Source organism: Thunnus thynnus, chromosome 13 (genome assembly GCF_963924715.1).
Source record: "Thunnus thynnus chromosome 13, fThuThy2.1, whole genome shotgun sequence".
In the NCBI taxonomy this organism is placed as follows: Eukaryota; Metazoa; Chordata; class Actinopteri; order Scombriformes; family Scombridae; genus Thunnus; species Thunnus thynnus.
The window spans coordinates 14340149-14355685 of NC_089529.1; the positions used below are offsets into that span (position 1 = coordinate 14340149).

At 40.4% G+C, this 15537-nt stretch overlaps 2 protein-coding genes across 3 annotated transcripts; both read left to right on the forward strand.

The window, feature by feature from the left end:
• The first annotated feature begins 41 nt into the window (after positions 1-41).
• Positions 42-5130, forward strand: vps36 (vacuolar protein sorting 36 homolog). Of its 2 annotated transcripts, none has more exons than XM_067608165.1 (14): positions 42-63; positions 592-660; positions 774-844; positions 1600-1714; positions 1860-1949; positions 2469-2555; positions 3037-3069; positions 3277-3354; positions 3465-3599; positions 3767-3832; positions 4006-4070; positions 4490-4574; positions 4764-4840; positions 5004-5130. In XM_067608165.1, the coding sequence occupies exons 3-14, from the start codon at positions 789-791 to the stop codon at positions 5083-5085; spliced, it is 969 nt and encodes a 322-aa protein (XP_067464266.1). In that variant the 5' UTR covers positions 42-63; positions 592-660; positions 774-788; the 3' UTR covers positions 5086-5130. The 2 variants fall into 2 exon arrangements, with proteins under 2 accessions (XP_067464266.1, XP_067464265.1); XM_067608164.1 differs by lacking the exon at positions 42-63 and adding an exon at positions 210-398.
• A 2503-nt stretch (positions 5131-7633) lies between these two features.
• Positions 7634-14909, forward strand: LOC137195633 (thrombospondin type-1 domain-containing protein 1). The gene is made up of 8 exons (XM_067608154.1): positions 7634-7866; positions 8756-8874; positions 10012-10406; positions 10490-11150; positions 12556-12717; positions 12891-13311; positions 13413-13923; positions 14043-14909. The coding sequence occupies exons 2-8, from the start codon at positions 8823-8825 to the stop codon at positions 14679-14681; spliced, it is 2841 nt and encodes a 946-aa protein (XP_067464255.1). The 5' UTR covers positions 7634-7866; positions 8756-8822; the 3' UTR covers positions 14682-14909.
• The last annotated feature ends 628 nt before the right edge of the window (positions 14910-15537 follow it).

Sequence of the window (15537 nt, forward strand, 5' to 3'; positions counted from 1 at the left end):
TGGCGCTAGTCACGTCAAAACCGGAAGGACCCCTCTGAGGCAGCTTGTCAGAAAAGACCACATGTAAGAAAATTACGGTTGCTTTTGGTAATATCATCAGCATTAATAATCGATTCATAGTCAACGTAGGTATTAATTAAATTCATTTGAACTTATATATGTGTACATGTTCCATCTTTGTGTTTCTCGACAGGCAGCACCAGGCCATCAATTTTAGACAGTGCACAGGAAGTAAACATAAAATGATCCTCTGCCTGCGGCGAAGTAGAATAGCAGAATAAATTGTTTCCGTAACAGCGAACATGGATCGCTTTTCGTGGTCTAATGGGCTGCTAGAAATAAACGAAACTTTAGTGATCCAACAACGAGGTGTCAAATTGTATGACGGCGATGAAAAGGTATAGTTTTGTTCGCTGATAGCTAAGTTTGTGGCCTGACACAACAAAACAGCAGCTAAAACTTACAAGCAACAGTGTTCATAAGTTTAATTGTGTAGCAACGTTATATGTGGTGAAATGTGCAATTACTGTGCACGAAAAGTGAGATATGAACTTAATATGAGTAATATATCTTTTTCTGTCATTGTACCAGGCTAAGCTGGACGTTGGAGTTGCCTTGTTGAGCACCCATCAGTTGATCTGGAGGGATGCTAAAAATCATGTAAGAGAACAGTTAGTCATCATATACTTCTGTTTATGCTTGACTTGCACTGACTTTCAACATGTTATGTGCTGAGTCTCATGATGACTTCTTTTGTATATTTCGTCATGTAGGAATGCTGCATAGCCATGCCCCTGTCACAGATCATCTTCTTTGAGGAGCAGGCTGCAGGAATAGGAAAGAGGTGAGAGAGTCAGTAAATAGATCTTGTGGAGTGGACACTGACAGGGAGCTTATTAATAACACAAATGAGAACCAGCACAGTAAAAATTCATCAATAGCAATGTTTTGTGTTTTTGTGTTACCAAAACATGTAATTTCATTTTCTAGGACTGCAACTAACAGTCATTTTCACTATCAATTTATCTGTTTGTTATCTTCTGGATTCATGAATTAGTCATTTCAAAATGTCAAAAAATGGTGAAAAATGTCGATTACGGTTTCCAAAGGCCTGAGGTGATGTCCTCAAATGTCTTCTTTTGTGCCAATCAACAGTCCATAACCCAAATATAGTGAGTTTACTATCATAGAAGCCTACATTTATTATAAATGTATCTAAATTTAAAAAGCTGGAACCAGAGAATTTTGGCATTTTTTTTCTTAAAGAATGACCCAAAATGATTAATTTTCTGATGATTGACCAATCTCTAGAATTTTCCTTGACCGTCATGGATAAGTTTTCATCATATGAATTAAGTATGGAACTTTGGCCATGTGATAAATACAATGGTTGTTGTATTTGGGGAGGACAGATTGTGGCATGCGGTCGAAAGCTCCTGAAAAAGCTAGTAGGTGGCCCTTGAGTTAAGATTTGTTTTGTTAAGCCACAGTTTCCAAGGTCAAGAATGAAATTTCACTCCTGTAACACCTATGACAGCAATAATTTCATTTTACAAGAACAAAATGGTAAATTCACTTTCAGTATCTCTTATTCTGTAGTGCAAAAATAGTTATCCACCTGCATCCAATACCTGCCAACAAGGAGCCAGGTCCCTACCAACACAGCAAGTTCTCCTACATCAAGCTCTCCTTCAAAGAACATGGGCAGATTGAGGTAATCTCACTCACACAAGCAGCTGAAAGAGCTTTTTGTTTTAACTTTTTGTACTCATTGCTCACCCTATACTAAGATTTCTTTAGATGGACTCTTAGTTCAATGCCTTCTCACCTGGAATCGACATGGTGTCATTTGCTTGCAGTTTTACAGGAGGCTAACAGAAGAGATGACCCAGAAGAGATGGGAGAACACACCAGTTTCACAACCTATCCCCACAGGGACCGGCCCTCAGGTTAGAAGCTGAACAGACATTCCTCCTCATATCATGTACATGGGAACTGTCAATTCAAAGTATCTTCCACAAGATGGCAGTGTTGTCACTATATTCCTGGGCCAGTTGAAACACAACTTTTTGTGCATACTGATACTGCATTTCTCTTTGAAATGCAGTATCAGTATGCATGTTGTTAATTTGTCACTTCTCTCCCCAGTTGCTGATATATGGTTCTAACATGTATTACTCAATTGGTAGAAATTAGCATTAACTTCAAATCAGGTACAGTATCCCACAGCAGTTGGACTCTGCTTTACACAGCTAAGTAGTAGAGTAAAACTAACCCTGAATACTAATTACTAGAATTTAATACTAGTTTTTTGAAATAATACTCACTAAAATTTGTTCATGTTTTGTGACAACTGCAGTTTGTTCCCTCCTCAGTTTTTCTTTGCTTTTCCTTCAAGGCTTGTTGCCAACTTTAAATTCCTTGTACTTTTCACTAGGTGTGTTTTTCTTTCCTTTGTGGTCATGTAGGCAGGAAGGACACGAGCAGTGGGGATTGTCGGCATTGAAAGGAAGATAGAGGAGAAAAGGAAAGAAACAGACAAAAACATTTCAGAGGTATTATAAAGCAAAAATACTGAAATACTTAAAAAATGTGTCAGAATGGGAATTGTGGGTGCTGTCACTGTAATATTTTATTGAATTTTGCATTATACTTGTGTTTTTAGCTGTATTATGACAAAAATGACCATGAGCACATTGAGAATACAGAGTGGTTTGAGATGTTTCTAGGAAAGGTTTGGTCTGTTTTTTTTTCTGTCATAAAAACTTGTCACCATCGGAATTTATAATAACTGATATGAATTTAAGCTGACCACAGCTGCTGTGACACTGATTAGATAACTATGGACTGAACTATGATTTGTTTATACAACTGCGGTTGCACATACTAAATGAAATAAGTTAAACTGACATCAGCCTTAGGGGTCGGGGTGTTGTGGAATGACATTTGAATTGTATCTGTAGCCATGAGGTTTTGTGGTTTATTGAATTGTGAACATGTTTTAGCCCTATTACCCATTTAGTCCCTTTTTCCCAGGCCTTTGAGGACCTCAGTAAGCTGATGGTGAAGGTAAAGAATGCTTTCCTTTGTCTTTTGACGTTTTCCTGTTGTTGATGATTTTATGTAAGAATTATTTTCTCTCTTGAGGTCTTCTTATATTTGATCTATTTATGACTATATGATTGTTTACACATCATAACCAACTCGTATTAAGCCCATATACTGCTGTGCCATGGAATCTGCTGCTGTAAGTGATTGTTCACTCTAACTCAACAGGCCAAAGAGATGGTTGAGGTGTCCAGATCTATAGCTAACAAGATCAAAGACAAGCAAGGGGACATAACAGAGGATGAGGTAAGAACTTGACCAAACACAGAAACAGGAGAACAATGATACTCTTAAATGCCCAAAATTTGGTTTTCCAGTAGTTTGCTGTTTATTAACAGTTTTATTCCTCTTTATAGACAATCCGCTTTAAGTCCTACCTTCTGAGCATGGGTATAGCTAACCCTGTCACCCGGGAAACGCACGGGTCAGGTACACATTACCATTTGCAACTGGCTAAACAACTGGGAGATATGCTACAGGCCCCTCTAGAGGTAGGCATTTTGTCTGCTTTAATGTGTGTAGGAGAGCAAATCTATGTGTACTATGACTATTGTGTTGATCTAGACAAATGTTCCATCTATTCGGTCTATGATATACACAATTATTTCAATCAACTCCATATCTTACACTCCCTTTCTGCCACCTGCTACTTTCTCAGGAGCGTGGGGGTATGATGGCTCTCACTGAGGTGTACTGTCTCGTCAACCGAGCCAGAGGGATGGAGGTAAATGCACACAGAAAACAACAACAGAAAAATTGAATAGATTGTACTTGAGCGGGCATGTTCATTCTAGCTTAAGTATGTCGCAACTTTGCTATCTATACATTCAAGCTCCACACGAATGTCTCTAGTGGCCTGTCAGATATCGTTATTTTTTTTTCCTTTTTCCTCCACAGCTTTTATCTCCAGAAGATTTGGTAAATGCATGCAGGATGTTTGAGTCGTTGAAGCTCCCGTTGAGGTGAGTTTGAGTTGTGTTTGTCATTGTGTTGTTTAATTTATCCGTTCACACTTGCATACGTTCATTTGTGTACAGACCGGGCTATGTGTTTATTAAAGGAATATAGGGCAGGGTTGGCGCCTGCTTCACAGAGGAATCGGCCAGGCTCTTCCTGCCTGGCTTCCTGTTGTTGGAAGTTGTGTCCAGCCCTCTGCGGCTGTCATTTCCTGCCACTTCCCAGGATTTAAAAAAAAACACTGACCTGTTTCCCTTGTTAGCTGACCATGCTGGTCCTTGTAGGCCCATATTGGTTACTGTCCTTTACTTAGCCCTCCTCTTTAGCCTAATAAATGAGTTAAATTTAGTTTAACAATAAACTCTCACACACACACATACACACATACACACTCTTTCCTTCATTTGTCTTGTCCTCTTTGTAGGCTGCGAGTGTTTGACAGCGGTGTGATGGTGGTCCAGCTGCAGTCTCACAGCGAAGAGGAAATGATAGCCTCCGCACTGGACAATGTAAGCTTTACCATTACAAACATTATACTGGCACTGACATGACCGGGCTTTACACTGATCAAATAGAATATTCTTCTATACTGGATATATATGTTTGAAAAATATCTACAGATCAAAACTCATAGGTTGTAAGTTTTTATCATGTTCCCTATCTTAACTTTGTAGCTCTCTAATCTTCCTCTTCTACAGGTGTCAGAAAAAGGCTCTTTAACAGCAGAGGAGTTTGCAAAGCTCTTGGGTCTCTCTGTTCTTCTGTCTAAAGAGCGGTAAGTTCTCACAGGAGGAACGGTAAAACACCCCAATACTGTAGATGAGAATTCACCAGGACTTCACTGTGCTTTCAGCAAAAATGTTTCAGTTGTTGTTGTAGTTTTGTAGTTTCTGATTTTGTGTCCTTCATGTCTCTTCGCTCCTCTCTCCTCGCTCTAGGTTGTTGCTGGCTGAGAAGATGGGCCACCTTTGTAGAGACGACTCTGTTGAGGGTTTGAGATTCTACCCAAACCTCTTTTGACCTGTTGACATTAAAAAATGCATTAAAGCAATCTTCTGACCTCTACGTACAGGCAGAGTGCCTGCTGTAATGTATTTATCCACTATCATATTCAGTATGGTAATGCTTATTGAACGGTTGGTGTTCTATTGGTGGTAGACCTCTGTGAATCCACTGTAGGTACTACCGGCTATTTTCTATTTAGGTCAAAAACAAGACTCTGTTTTTAAAATGTTATCAAGCAGATCATTTCTGGGAAACTGTTCAACAAACTGTAAACACTGTACATGAAGCAAATGTTCCCAGATTTACTCTACTTTATTGCTTGGTAGAGTCATGTGTGTTTAGTAATAAATGGGTTTGGGGAAGTTTACTTAAATAACTTTACTTAAATAATTAATACTTAATGATATACAGCAGCTTTTTTTCTCCACTGCTCTGATTTTGAATTTCATTGATAACACATTCTTGTGTTGCACAGCTTATACATTTTTTACAAGTATGTGTGTTCTGTTATGAAAATCTCATAGCCACTGAGCCATAGCCAGATCACATGACTATCAAGTTTTTGTAATAAATGATTAAGGCATAAAGCTTATACTTATCTTCTGAGCAGGGAGAGAAAATCCCCAGATGTCCACGTTTCAATTGATCTAAACACCCTACTTCACCAGTCGTCTACATTTGGTCTCAATCTTGTCCAACTTTCCCTTCTCCTACAATCCAACTGTCTTTGAACGTATTAGACTTGTCTAGGATACATGCAAGACAAGACACAGCATATAAAATATGGAGCAAATCGCCAGATGTCATTCTTAAAGCAATGAATCCCCTCAGTGCAGAGGTTTTGTTGTGGAAATTCCAGTTTTGACTGTTTTGAAGCCAATTTGAAAGATAAGCATCTTTATTAATTGGCACAGTGAAGCTTTTAAAACAGATGCTTAAATCAGATAAGTGCTATCAGTTTACCATATCTACTCACAGTATAGAAAGTAACAGAGGGTGTAATAAAATGCCACCTGGTCTAAGCAGCTTTCTTTCTAAATTTTATACTTGCTGCTGGGAGTTTTTCCCTTGGACTTTTCTTTTTTTAATCTCTGTGCGTCCCCATAGGCCCTTTCACACACACACAGAATAGCAAATCCTTTGTTCCCATTGTGAAGTGAGCTCAGCAGTAAACGGTGTTTCATCTCCAGAGAAGCTTCCTGTTTTCTGCTGGTTCTCTCTGGAGGAAAAATGAAGGTCTGCAGAGCTGTACAGCTGATTAGATTACCCTGCCATGTGGTTGACTTATTGATAGTAGATTAACTCAATTGGTTCAGGAAACCTTGAGAACTGAACTAAGGCAGTTCTGATCATAATAATTAGGGATTCATGCACGACATTGAACTTTTGGTGAACGTTTTTCTATACAAAATGGGTCCTGTTCTTGCGTGCTGAGATGGATCGATTTACGCAAGGGTGCATTTTAAGTTAATCCATATCCTGAATGGCTGAGTGTCATCTGTTCAAATAATGGTAATGTTTGTTTTCATCAATGGATTATAGAAGAATGAGTTGTCAGTCATCTTATGTAGGGGGAAGGTAATCTGATGTGTGGGATGAATAGCTGACTGCATAGTATGAATTTTTTTATTTTGTTACCCTGCCTCCTTTTGTGGGCCAATTAGGATACAAAATGCTATTATTTCTAGTCTTTCTAACAAATATATCCTGAGTTTCTGTTTAAATGTAATATTTTAACAGCTACATAAAATGATTTATGTGTGACTGGACCTTGAAGTGGTGAATTATAGATCCGTCTGCATCTCACATATTTCTCCATGTAGTCATTTTCCCCAGGCACCTGTGCTGAAGACTTGTGATGACTCAGGTGCCTGTTGGTCAAACTGATAACAATCTGTGGAATGATTCACTATAATGCTATACTTCAAGTGCCAGGAGGAGATGAATAAATCTTAAATTTGTGCTATAACTTTCTATAATGCTCTTTATAAAATTAGGCTATATCTTAAACAAATTAACTTGCTTGTGAAGACCCTGTAAGGGGAATTCCTGTATTTATTCAATATTTTTGACATTAATATGAATGGGAACTCAGTTTTATTAGAATTGTATGGGTTACTTCCTATTAATAGATTTGCTTTATTTTAAAGTTAAACCTCACAGGGAGGTAAACCCATCAAAACTCAGTTTAAAATGCAAACTTCATTATATGGAATGACATACACATTTCTTTGTGAATTACATTTGCAAACGATATGTGTTCATGCTTTGCTTATATAGTCCCCACATTTAATGATCCCTTCATTAAATTTAATGATCCCTTCATTAAATGTGGGAGTTTGCCACAACTTTTCTACATAGGGGATATTAATAAAGGATATATCTAAAGGAGAGTTTTCAATTGTTATAATTATTTTTACAGATAGGCCTACAGCATCTAATGGATTTTTAAGTAGTCTTTTCCTTTCCGGCTTTTTTCCTGAAAGAAACAGCCAAGTCCCACCTCACCGCACGTTCTTTACTGTAATGTGAGAAAAAATAGCGAGTTGCACAGAAATACGGCTGATTGGCTCAGCGAGCCTGCATGCTGTTGACCGTGAGGTGAGCGGATCTCTCACGCGCTCAAAACAACACCGGCGCGCGCCCCTGGTAAACTTCACTGGGTCTGTTACGCTCGTGACAGTCACTGATATGTATTAACAGTTTATCGGCCAGAAGCACAATTATACCAGCACATGGAGGGGCTGTTGCTGCGGTTTGCTGGAACAGTGGAGAAGAATAACGATGTGCTGAGATGTGAGTACAACAGCTTAATTTTACATGTAGCCCAGGAAAGAATACGAAGGTTATGACCATTACGAACCAGAGGTTGTTTGGTTTAAGTAGCCTATAATTGTGGCGAAGGTCAAGGTTTACAGTCATTCAATACGTTTCATATTCACGCACAAGAGAGATGGAGTTTACAATGACATAACCGAATTTCAATGACGTGCTAATTAATGAGTAAGCACAAATACACTTCAGTTGACAAAAATATTTAGGCAACACTAACTATTTGGTTGGAAGCTGGCTGTATTAAACTCATATGTACAATATGATTTTCTCATGAGAATAAGGACAACTGTGCATTGATGTCAGGCCACTTTATTAGATTAATCCATTAAAAACTGTGAGTATCAGCAGTCTGGTGCACAAAATCCAAAGTTTTATGCATGTGTGGTTCGTTTTTTTTGTTTCTGGGACAGAAAGTCAGTAACCTTCAGTATTGTGTTTGTAAGGAAACAATATGAAGCTGAGGAAATAGGAACACTCAATAGAGAAAAGCAATCAGTGAAAACCAATGCAGGCAATCAAACAAGAAGGATTTTGCTCTACCTCATAAATATTTGTTAAGGACTGGACAAAGCCCTCCTGTTCCTACATACTGTGCAATGACGGCAGCTCTCCATACCCATTGTGAAGATGGAAGGAAGAGGAAGACGTCACTGTAAATCCAGAATACTCACGGTCATAGCTTCATGCTCAGGCTTTCCTGTCTTTCATACCTTAGATGCGTGCACTACTTCTTCGATGCCTCCTTTTGTCTGATGACAGATACAAGCACTGTTGGTTGTTGTGTGCTGCCTTTTTTTTTTTTTGGATTATTTATTTTTTGTTTATTTTGTAATTTGCCCCTTATTTGTAGAGAGGCCAGTGATGTTGGAGGGAGACGGTCATGTGGTGTAGGAGAAAACAGAGGCACGGACATCGGAATGCCACAAGCTGTCTCACTGCTGACTTTCCTGCTGGTGTGCATGGGATACAGTAAGTGTCACTAAACTTATCACCTTCATAACATAGCCTAACTCTGGGTTTGAAAAGGTTGGCAGGACCATTGATTTTAATACAACTGATGAAGCAAACACATGTTCATTTGTCGTGTAGCATTCCATCCTGTATTCTAGGGTGTGCTCTCATTTAAACGGGAGAGGGAAGCTGAGCTGAAGGAAAAGACGGAGGAGTGGGGGGAGGGGGGGTAATGGAGGGTCAGCCTCTTCCTCTCCCCACACCCTCCTTGAGGATGTGAGGTTGGCACAACAGAATTACACACTATACAGCACAATAGCTATTAAAATAATATGCTGCTGTGCTGACACATTTTAAATTTTTCACTGATACTGCACTAAAATATTCAGAGGTTTTGTTAAGCAGGTAATTACTAATGGTTTAACTTATTGCGTGTATGAAATATGTAGCTTACTACTACTGATACACAGTCATTGTTTTTGTGGATCCACAGTGTCTGTCTTGAGAACTGAGTTGTTCATTTAATTGCACTGGGAGCAAATTCCACTGTTTGTGGCTGCATGGTCATTAAAACTGAACTTGATTTCACTTTTTTGTATCATGAATCATGATGCATAATTATGTGGTCAAAAGTTACATAGCAAGTAAGTCACATTTCTCTCAGAGTTATTTCTAAAATATGTGAGAGTATCAGTTGAGAATGACAATTCCCATTTGACTTTCTCCTCCCACACAGTCCAAAGTGATAAACGTCAACTAAATGACTTAACATACTATTTTCCACACTTACACAGTTGTTAGGATAGAATCAATTCTGGAAAGCTTCCCCTCTTTTAGTGTAAAAACCATATTTCCAATACATGTAATAGTGAAGGCGAACACACTGAAAATATAAATACATAAATTCTTTGTCTGTCTCATGGAATCACTGCAGTAAATAGAACCAGAAACCCTCAGTGAGCTCGGTAAAAGATAGCTTGCCAAGTCACACAAGAAGAAAATTGAAAAAATCACATACAAAAAGCAGATATTTCAAAAGAAAAAAAAAGGAATGAACAATCAAGGAAAAAATCTGTGAGATAACATTTCATCCATGTTCAGAACTTGTTGTGCAAGGTGCATGACTTCTCACTTTATGTGCATCCTCTTCTGCAGCTTTGGCAGGGCTCAATATCTGGCCCTCCTTCCACGTTGCCCTTAGCAACGCCAGTGTGTTTGTGGACTTCAGTACAAAATCCAACAGCGGTGTCATCCTCAACACAAGCCTCTCTCTGATCAACACGGAAACCAACACCACCCTCCTCACCAGGACTCTCACTAACAGCCAATCTGCGGGTCGGGTGGAGTTCAACTGTTCATGCTTCCTGTATGCAGGAACTTTCCGGTTCCTGCTGAGGCAGACCAGCATCACTGCTGTTCCTCATAGAAATGGGTCACAGGGCGGTAACATGGAGAGCACTACCTGGTGGTGGAGTTCAGAACTGCAGGTGCAGTGGCCCACCTTTCACATCGCTGTAGAGAGGGCTGGAAACCACTCAGGATCTTTTCAGGCAAGACAAACAAGATCTCACACTTCACAAACTAAGTGTGAACAGAATGATTCCCTAACATCTCCTCTTCTGTCTCTGTCCAGGTCGGGATATCCACCAATGAGTACTTTCAAGCTTGTTCCAGCGGCTTCGAATCTGCTGTCTTCCTTGAAGTCAACTACATGGAGTACAACCAGATTGGGCGAAACAGCATCGACAAGGTCCGAGCCCGCACACGACATCAAATTAAACCCCTCCGTTCCCAGAGCATCGAGCTGTCATGCGCCTTCCCCTTCACAGAAAGAGACTTCATACAAGTGGCTTTACGGTCTCCTCATACAGCACAGGAAGTGAAGAGCTCTGGGCCTCTCTACCTGTCCCGTATCTTCTCCTATAAGCTGCTGGTGGAAAATGCCAACGCATACAGGAGTGGTTGTGAAGGGACTATGACTGTAAAGCTTGTAACCCCACCTTGTGCACACATCAATGGGAAAGTATTGCTGTATAAGGATGTGAGTGCTGGAAGAGGGGTTGCTGTTTCCACTGGGACAGGAGCAGGAGGAACAGCGCTGATGGGGTTAGGAGCAGAGGAGCCATCATCTTCTCCATTGGCCTTTAACTGGCTGACTCAGGGGGAGAATGAGACAGAATTCAATTGTTCTGTGTTTGACCCAGGGAGGAATAAGTACTGCTTCCGTTTTGTTTTCAACTTCAGTCGCTCCCCTAGTCCAGCACAGACCTGTTTGGTAGTTCACAGGAGTGCAGGTGAGATTTAATATGTAGACACGTTCCCATTTTGAGGGAAGGAGGGCTGCTTCACTTAATTCATCCAAATATTGTCACATTGATGAAATCAAATGGTGTCATTACCACATAGGCAATGTTCAATATTCAAAACAGTTAAGTTTAGTAAGTGTTTTTACCTTCAGTAATTTGTTTGGCTGCAGTTATTACTGGCTTTTGATTACTGATTTTATGGTTTTTGAAATTGTATTTCTTACCTTATTAGATATTTAACTAATAGAATCAACAAATTAGTATGTTAAACCAATACATTTTAGTCACATTAGTGACAGTATTTAACTGTTATTATCCTAGTATGTTACTGACTGTGATTTGTTGTCATTCATAAATAACAATATGCTGTTGAGAACGAGCATTGCACCATAAAAAAGAATTGGTAACTTCATAAGGTTCACAGGAATATGTCCAAATGATAGGCAGCTTGATGGTGGCATTATAAAATCAAACTTTAAGAAGAGAAAATAAACAACACATCGCAAATCCCTATTTAAGGTGGTGAAAGACTGAAGGAGTCATCCTTTTTTTGTAGATAGTGAGGTGGAGGGTGACCTAGTATGTCTTTACTACATGACTTTATCTGTGTGGTCAGTTATAGACCTGCTATGCTGAAAATGTTATATATAGTATGTTATGAAAATGCACCATGAAACAAAACCATGAAACAAGTGCCAACACAGCATATCACCATAATATGGAAAATAGGCAACCTGCAGCTAAGTTAACTCTCATGTTGTACATTCCAGTGTCGCAAATTGTACAGTACACAGTGTCACATCATTGTGAAGTATCAACCTCAACACATAACCAATCATTCTGTATAGAGATACACAATTGCGTCATTCATAAGAAAATATAATGTTCAACACCATTAGAAATAGATGTACTGCAATTAAGCCCACTTACCAAATTAAATGGAAATCCATTAAAAAAGTTGTTTCATGGTCATCACGACACATTTAACATAGTTATAATTATTCACACATGGGAGTAAATCAGCCACGACTGTTGCTTTCTCATTATAGAAAGATTCTTGCAGCTCTGTCCTTGCTTTGTCTATTTTGGGGATAAAGCATTAACTGGTTCATGTCATACAACGTGATGGTAGTGTATTTTTCAGCTGCATCTAGAAGAGTCTGATTTGTTATACTTCCAATGGCTTTTTATTTTCTTAAAATACTCCAAACATTGCATAAAATTCATAGTGTAAATCTTACTGTTTCCTGATAATATGGATGAGAACAGCATAGAGGGCTTGTTAGCATGTGAACATGTGGATGAATTAAGAAAATGGCAACACAGAATTAATATTTGCAAGCTTACTCATTCATTTGCTATTCATGCTTTTTGGTAATCTGTTACTCTGCAGACTCATGGGGCCCCTGGCAGCCATGGAGTGTGTGCAGTGTGAGCTGTGGAGAGGGGGTGAGGGAACGAGTGCGGGAGTGTTTGCTGCCCTCAGGTGTGGGAGGGATGCAGTGCACTGGCATGGTGAAGGAACAGTCCCTCTGCTCACTGGAGAACTGTATCGGTCAGTCTCTTCTTCTTTTTCACTCTCTCTATCCCTGGATTTTTTTTTCTTTTGCAGAATGTCACTTTTTCTTATTTCCTAACGTTTTCTAGACTAGAAATAAAAAAAAAATCTCCAAGATACACTGTGCAGCACAACATATATAAACATTATTGTCTCCCTTTCTTCCCCAGTGTTGCCTGCTCCTTCTCCATCCCTCCCTCCTGTACTTGTTGGAGTTGCACCGCTAGGTGGTAACATGGTTGTGGTGGTTGGTATCTCACTTTGTCTGGCTGTGATTCTGGCCACTGTTGTGGTAACTGTGTGGAGAAAGCTTTGCCAGACCCCTCAGTGCAGCTCTGTCCGCAGAGGCTCCATGCATTCGCCTGGTGGACGCAAACTCTCCGATGAGGCCTCCATTTGTGGGCACAGCCTCCAGAGACCTAGCCTGTCTGACAGCCATAGCCCACCGGGGGGCATGAGTGTAGGTGTGGCCCAGACTGATAGGCCTTCTCTGGGCAATCAGCCTCTCTCACAGACCCTGGTGATACCTCTCTCACAGGACCCAGAAAGGCTGTCTCCCACAGGTCAGAAGATGTTGCCACCCATATTTGGGTACGTATGTAATATTCTTTTACTTTAATCAAACATAGACCATTATTGTCAAACTTATTCTATCAGTTTCCAGTCATGGAAAATGAAATGTGTCTCCCCAGGTACCGGTTAGCTCAGCAGCAGTTGAAAGAAATGAAGAAGAAGGGGTTAAAGGAGGCCACACAGCTGTACCATGTCTCTTCAAGCCCAGTCCATGACACCTTGGTAGAGACATCCGCTTCACCCACCAACTCCCCCATTCCAACACCAACTGGATTTGCTCATTCAACGCTCCCCTTGGGCCTCCAGGATGACGCCAATCATAGCCATTTACGCGTTGCAGCTCCCTTTTCTGAGCTGCCACCGCAGACTTCTAGGATCACGCCGGACAGATTGAGTCCAAGAGTGGAGCTGGTCTTAGGTCCTCCCATTCCTGGTCATGCAAGTGGGGGCAGCTCAAAATGGCGTGACCGCACCGCTGACTGGGTGGAGATGGTAGAGAGGAGCGGATTAGCTCATAACTCATATAATAAGAATCCAAATTTCCGCCGGACCTCCAGTTTTAACGACACTAAACCCCATATTTCATCGTCTGCACACTCCAGACACTTCAGAGAAAGGAGCATGACTCAGGTTATCTATCCAGCTATAATTATGCATTTCCTATATAATATATATAATGTCATATATATGTGTAGGTCTGTTTAAGCCTTTTGTCAAGATTAACAAAGATCATACCTTGTCCTTTTCAGGTGGGGTCTCGGACCCTTCCTGAAGGAAGCTGTTGGACCAAAGGAGGGTGGGAGAGGCAGCCGTACTGCTCTTACCCCATTCCAGAGCATGGGGCCTCAGAGTGGGCCAAATCCAGACCTCAGAGAATCGACCAGAGGAAGCCCTGGATAGAGACAGCTGTTCCTTCTCACAACACTGAACTCAAACACATAGGAACCAACACAAACATCACCTCTGAAAAACACGCCAAAGCAGACCTCAATGGCACTGGAGAAAGGCAAAGGAGTGGTGAGACAGGAGGTAGAGGTGGACAGGGAATCTCAGGGATCGGGGGTCCAACCATGGTGCCTGCCAGTTCTCGTGGAATGAACCAGCTGAGTGTTGATTGGGCGGAGCGGGCTGAGCAGAACTGGAACCGCCGTGGCCCGTCGCCTATCCAGAGGAACATCCTGGCCCGGAAATTAAAGGAGGCTCAGTCTTTCTCTGGGGTCAGAGGTCGCCAGCGCAGCTCCACCTTCAGTATCTCGTCCTCAGAGCAGAGGAAAGGTCGCTGCCACTCTCTGCCAATGTCTGGAGACTACATCAGCAATGACAGCTCTCCCTACAGGCTGAGTGAGGCAGAGCAGAGGATGTTGGACCTAGATCTGCCCTCAGCATAGGAGAGGAGGATTAGATGACACGGGTTTGTAATACTACACTAGGGAGGAATTGCTTTTGCCATATACATACAGTATATTCCTAACATTAACCACTATCTGTGACTTTAAACAATACCCCAACCTGAACATACATATCTGTGAAGATTGTATGTATGTTAGAGATTTAGAGAGTTTGCTTATCTATGGGAAGGAGAGCAAAAAAATACGATATTCAAGTTAATTCAATTTTTAAAAAAAAAGTTTTTCTCTTGCATTCTTTCATTCTAATTATTTTAATATTTCAATATAGGCATTATAATTGAACATATTTTTGTCTAGTTTGTCAGAATTTCACTTTTGGAACAGGTTTTGCTGTATACAGACTACTGTATATGCTATAAGTCATATTTAATATGGCCTTGTACCTACATCTGTATGCATTGTTAAATACAGTACCTATCAAGGACAGTATTCAAAACACTACAAAAACAGGTTAGTCTTACTATTGTACACTGCTGAATGTGCTGTTCTTACCGTGCTGTGAAGTCGCACTGTGCTGTAGTGAGAACCAGTCTCACTATGATGTAGTTTACTGTTAAGGGACAGTTTGAATGTGTCATTTAGACAAAAGTCCCTCCTTTGAGAACATGTGATCCAAGTGATGTCAAACATTTTTCATGTGTTTTGTGTTGTGTCTTGTTGCGATGTTTGAGAGCAGTCAAATATGAACTTCAAGGAGACATTGTGGCTGAGATGCAATTTGTTTTATTGTTTGAGTAATAACATACACTTTTTTGCTATGAAGTGCCTACTGGAAAACAAGAGTTACTGTACTATGTATTTTTATAACTTTTTCAAATAATGAAGCAAAGGGAGA